The 6,007-nt window shown below is 48.0% G+C and overlaps 1 protein-coding gene across 4 annotated transcripts in view; it reads left to right on the top strand.

Moving 5' to 3' along the window:
- The first annotated feature begins 1,605 nt into the window (after positions 1 to 1,605).
- Positions 1,606 to 6,007, top strand: part of ERBB4 (erb-b2 receptor tyrosine kinase 4) — a 1,171,522-nt gene continuing 1,167,120 nt past the window's right edge. For 2 of the 4 annotated variants that reach the window (XM_046019457.1, XM_046019455.1), the window contains exon 1: positions 1,606 to 2,245. In XM_046019457.1, coding sequence (XP_045875413.1) covers positions 2,164 to 2,245 — 82 coding nt within the window. In that variant the 5' untranslated portion in view covers positions 1,606 to 2,163. The remainder of the gene's footprint in view (positions 2,246 to 6,007) is intronic. The other 2 variants (XM_046019456.1, XM_046019458.1) reach the window with 2 other exon arrangements.

The raw sequence follows: 6,007 nt of genomic DNA, 5'->3' as shown, positions 1-6,007 counted from the left end.
AGGTCCCCTGATACTTTTTATTTATAGATTTTCTGCTTTAGAGAAACATAAAATGTAAAATAGTTCATACATAGAATGCCTGTGCAAATAGCAAACCAATAACCTACTACCGCCAGGAGGTGCTAGCCTCTGCCCAGCCTACAGTTTCAGAGCTGTAAAAGGCAAGGGATACGTACACTGATATGACCCAATCTCAGGAGATATATATATATGTATGTGTGTATATATATATACATATATATGTGTATATCATATACACATATATATACATATATATATGTATGTATGTATATGTGTATATACACATACATATATATGTATATATATATTTTATCAAGAAAGGCAAAGGAACTCCTGTAGTTAGCAATAAACTGGATTTTGGGGAGCGTGGACTTGCCAAGTAACAATACAGAAAGGGCCTAAAGTTGGGTCCACTGTAGAAAAAGCCTAATCATTTGTGTTGGTTATGTCCTGGCATGGCCTTCAGTTGAACACACTGAACAGCTGAGGAGTGGGACAGTTTCTAGGCCTGTAGAACCACATTCATAGTTGGACGAGAATCTGCTCAATGGCAATGACCCCCAAATCAAGTTGTCCTAGAGTCCAAAGAAAAGGTGACAAGACTTACAAAGTCTCAAAATCAAAGGATGTAGCTATGCAGATGTGGTCAGTTTGGGAGGGTGAGAACGGTGGGCGAGATGGCATAGTTGGGAGAACAGGTGATTATATTCCCAGGACCACCTAACCACCAGAGGCTACCGGTTGCTAAACCGGTAAATTATTTAGAGTGTGGGGGCGCCTGGATGGCTCAGTGGATTAAGCCGCTGCCTTCGGCTCGGGTCATGATCTCGGGGTCCTGGGATCGAGCCCCAAGTCGGGCTCTCTGCTCCGCGGGGAGCCTGCTTCCTCCTCTCTCTCCGCCTGCCTCTCGCCTACTTGTGATCTCTCTCTCTGTCAAATAAATAAATAAAAAATCTTTAAAAAAATTATTTAGAGTGTGGAGCTCAGGAAAGGTTAGAGAAGGGTGAAGGCCTTATGCGTGAAGCAACGTTTTCATTTCTTCTCTTTCTAGATCCAGTCTGTGGATGAACACGGTGGGAAAATAGAGAAAATGGTGATTTTGTTTAAAATATATATATATATATTTATCCATATATGTGTGTATATATACCCATAAGCCATTCTCTGGTGGTCTCCACACTCCGCAGGCCAGCTGTCTTGGGCCTGCGTTTTAGTCGGCTGTCTCGGGTGAGCCCTTTAAATCCCGCCCCCCCCGCCCCCACCAGCACGCGCCCGCTCCCAGACAGGTGTTTTCCCAACTCCTGAGACTGAGAATTTTGGGGAGTATCTGAGCCAATAAAATTTCCCTTTAGGGTGGGGGCGGGGGAAAAGGCGGGACTAGTTGGGTCAGAGCGGGGGCGGGGTTTTCGCGGCTGAGCAGAGCCAGCCTGGTTGCGTGGAGGCTTGTTTTATCCGCCCCCCACCTTCCCCCCCCCCCCCCCCGTCCCGGAGTCTTATTAATTTCTCTGTGGGGCTGCAGCTGGAGACCGCGGAGCGTTGGAAATGACGCTCGGAGCTTTAATTACCGCAGCCGCCGGACAAGTGTGAGGAAAGCTGACAGGAAAAAGAAGGACAGGATCGGGGTAGAAGCGAGAAGCTTCCCCCCCACCGCCCTCCCGTTCCCTCCCAATTTGGACTGGAGGTGCAAGGAAACTGAAAAGGGAGCCGAACATAGCCCGGCAGGGGGGAGAGGCCGGAAACCTACCGCCTCTTTGCAATCAACTTTTTTTGGAAACCTTTTTCCCCCTTCCTTTTTATTGTTGACCAACCAGTGAAAGAAAGTGAAGAGGGAGCGAGAAAGCAAAGGCTCGCACGGGAAAATAGCTGCACAGTCCGGCCCGGAGCACCAGGCGCACACACGCGAGCACACTCCCACACGCGCACACCAGCGCGCACACTCACCCCCTCCTCCGGTCCCCGGCCCTGGACCCGCGGGCGCTGACTCGGTCGCCCCTGCTTGGAGCGGGTGCACCGCGCAAGTCGCGCGCCGGTTCCTCTCGTGCCCCCAAGCGCGCCTGGCTGAGGGATCTCCTCCGCGTGCCCGAAAGGGGATATGCCATTTGGACATGTAATTGTCAGCACGGGATCTGAGACTTCCAAAAAATGAAGCTGGCGACAGGACTGTGGGTCTGGGTGAGCCTTCTCCTGGCAGCGGGGACCGTCCAGCCCAACGCTTCTCAGTCAGGTGGGTCGCGCGCGGTTCCTTCTCGCGCGCAGTTGTTGAACCTGCTGCCGCCGCCTTAGCTGCGCCCGGGTGGTTCCCTCGCCCCCTTCGCCCAAACACAGACCCTCTGGCTCCCAGCGTGGAGGGAGCACGCCACCCGGGCCTCTTCCTTGGGCTTCCATTCATCCCTTTTTCTATCCCCAAACTCAACCTTTTTGTGTACCTGTGTTTTATTTACCGTGATATATCACTCTGCGACCCTGTCCCTTTTCTCTTCCTCCTTAACTCCCCCCCCCCCTTTTTTTCTTTCTCGCACGTTTTCTGTGAGCCTAAGCGGGATCCCTTCTGGCCCCGCCTGTTGTGTGGGACATGGGAGACACAATTCCCGAGTTAGAGGAGACGGTCCTCTGGCCGTCCGGGACCCCGAGAGTAAAAGCTTCCAAGAAGCGCTCGCCGCCCGGGCTTCGGAAGGGCTCAAGTCCCGGACGGTGTCAGCTGGGCCTCTTGAGAGCGGGAGGGCTGTGGGGCGTGGAGCTCCGAGAGCGGTGCTTTGCACCTGTGTGCGCTGCCGGAGGCCGCTGCGTCCCCTGTCGCCGGAGCTTGCGGGGTCAGACTCGAATTGAGCCCAGCCTGGGCAGCTGGAGCGCGGCAGGAGGGCGCGCCTCGGCCGGAGGGCACAGAACTCCGGGCCTCCTACGCCGGCGTCCCGGAGCCTTCGCCCCATTGACTTGAGGGAGCTTGCTTGCCTGCGTGCTCTCTTTAAAAAAAAAAAAAAGGTGGTGGGGGGGGTTGACATACTTGAGCCGGGAGTCCGGCCTTCCCGTCGGTTGCTGTTTGGCATAAGGAAGAGTTCTTCCTGTAGTTCAACTTGCTATTGGCCGAAGTCCCTCCAACTTCTCTGTTTACTGCCCGGCGCGGCTGCCGAGCCGACCCGTTGCGCGAATTGATTTAACCCGAGGCGGGCGCGACCGCGCTGCCACTGTTTGCAGGAAAGCTTGAGCCCCAGGTACCCGGACCTGCAGAAGGCTAATTGACGCCCGAGAGGCAGCCGGGTGGGGCTGGCGCGCCGCGGCGGGCTGGGCTAATGACAGCACCTGCAGTGCGAGGTTGCTCAAAGTTTCTGACACTTGAGTTTCCTGGGGATGAAAGTGGGACAGGAAAGGACTGAGGACCGGTGTCTGATGCAGCCAAAGGTGGCCTTTTAGAAAGCGGGGGAGATTTCCGGAACCATCCGGGGCTGGTCGCGGGAGCGTGGGAGGCAGCTAGAGGAGATAAAGCCCCTGAGAGTGGCGATAGGAGAGTTTCAGGCCCCCGGAGGGTGTCCTTCTGACCTCACCAAGAAAACAACGCGCAGTAGTTTTTCCCGCTCCACCCCCGCCGCCTACCCCTCCTAGCCTAGTAAATAACAAGTTACAATCATCGAGCCCTTTAAAATGACCTTCGAATGCCACCAGTGTGCGCCGTTTGTACTAGCCTTTTGCACCCTCCCAAATACTCCGAAATTCTTCATGCATACCAGGTCCCGCGCTCCAGCCACCTCCGGAATTACACCAACACGGACTTGAGATTCCAAGCGGCCTCTTAGATACATCCCTTTTTATCTCCCTCCCCACTCCGAGTCCCTTCATATTTTCCCTCAATGGGTTGATTATGCACATTGACCCATTCAAAAGCATTTGCTACCGACATGCAGACTTAGCCCAGAGGAATTTCTACGAGGCAACCTACTGGGGGCTGTCTGGTTCAGCCTCAGCCACTGGGGGACCCTGCTCCGAGTCCGCAGCAATTTGGTATTAACTGTGTGGCTCAGGGTTGAGCTATGCCGAAAAGCCCTTTTCAGAATTTCTGCAAAGAATGTAATCCAAATTAGTTCTGCAGCTGTCCTCTTCCTCGTCTCAGGCGACACCGCCTCGCGCCCTCGCTGGTCTCTTCTCGCTTCCCCCCGCGAATTGTCAGACCCACAAGTGAGCCCATTTAGAACGCGAGGATTAGCGTGCCATTGTTGTTCCGTGTGTGACTCTGTACTTGAAATTCTAGGGGCACAAAGGCGAGTCTCACTTGTTCAAAACACAAAGTGATCTAGATGAAAGGGCCGCACAAAGAAAAGCTCTCCGGTGCATCCCTGGTATAATTGCAACAGGAATGCTAAGGTGATGCACTGGAAACTGCAAATGCCCCTGGGGACTTCTTTTTTTCACCCTATCCCACCCCCACCCAGCCGCACCTGGCAAGGAAAGTTCAGCTGGTTTTAATACAGTGCTTTTACAAAACCAAGTTACTGTCTGGAGTGTGAGTGAGGCTCTGTGTGTTTGTGGCTGTGTGTGTGAGGCTCTATGTTCCCAAGTAAATACATATTGCGTGTCTCCCCTCTCGCGGTTAGCAGTCAGTAGCAGTTTGGAGGAGTTTGTTTTGGTCCAAATGAGAAATTAAGTGCGGATAAGTAAACTAAGCTGCCAGAGGGCGACAAGATGTTGAGTGAATTGCTTTTAGATGAAACAAATTAAGGAAACGAGGGAAGACAATCTGCTTCTCGCATTATTAGACACGCTTGGAGTTCAGGGGAAAGTGGCATATTTTTGAAATGCTAATTTCTTAAGAAGCAGAAGGAATGCACCTTATTTACTGCTCTATGTGAACAGAATAAAGATACGGGTGGGGGGACGATTCCGTTGTATAGATCTAAGATACTTATTAAAACAATTGTAATGGAAAAGGATCTGTTTTTATTTTTTTTCTCCTCTTGCTTGGGAAAAAAATCAGCTTTAGAGAAGACAATTTTTACATGTCTTAAGGATTTTGTTTCATTTCCAGTAATTCATTTTATCTCAAAATAGTATATATGGTCAAAGGCCATATATATGACTATTATAAAGCCTTTACCACCAAAAGAGATAATTTCAAAAATTATCTTTTCCTGGCATGATTAAAAAATAGTATCTACCTTTGTATTGAAATGCAATATATAATATTGAAGCAGTGCTCTTACATACCTCAATAGATATGGGATAAACAAGTTCAGTTTCCATTTCTTGTTTGCAAGTAACTTAGTTCTGCTTTTCATACTATAAAATAACACAGATTTTTCCCCTATATATTTAAGATAGATCTTCAAACTTAAGGTCAGTTTTTATACATTGGAGAAGAAAAAAGTTAATAAAACTTAGATAAATGATGAAAAAGATCTTAAATACATGTTAAATACAAATATAAATACAGGAAAAAGAAATCTTTCCTACATGTGTTTACTGTAAGCACACCCATGGGATATAATGTTTTATTTTTTTTTCTTTTAGCTTTGAAATTCTTATATATGTAAAAGGAATCATTTTAGAAGAAGGTATTTTTTCTTCAGAATGTTTCTAAACCAATTTATATCTATTATAACTGAAAATAAATTGAAAATACTATAATATACACGGTTCGAATAAAATTGAATGACTGGTTGTGTCATGATTCCTCATCTTCTGATTTTTTTTTTCCCATTTAAACTAAACTGCTTTTATTCTAATCATTTGTGCATAGAAAATCAATTTTTTTTAAATCAGTACTTAGTGCTTTATATATTTTTTCATTTAGTCATGGGAAATGTGTCTTAATTAAGAAATTACATTAGAATATTTACCAGGGCATGCACTTCATGGAAGATTTATGTATTTTTTACACTAACCTGAACACACTAAGTTTGCATTGACTGATTTTTAGAGTTTGCATTCATTTGAGGGAAAAATCATATTTCCTCCTTAAAGTGAATTCAAATATTTAGTATTCATGAGCTTTCATGCC

The sequence above is a fragment of the Meles meles genome, chromosome 9, assembly GCF_922984935.1.
Source record: "Meles meles chromosome 9, mMelMel3.1 paternal haplotype, whole genome shotgun sequence".
Taxonomy (NCBI): domain Eukaryota; kingdom Metazoa; phylum Chordata; class Mammalia; order Carnivora; family Mustelidae; genus Meles; species Meles meles.
This window is presented reverse-complemented; position numbering and strand designations above follow the sequence as displayed.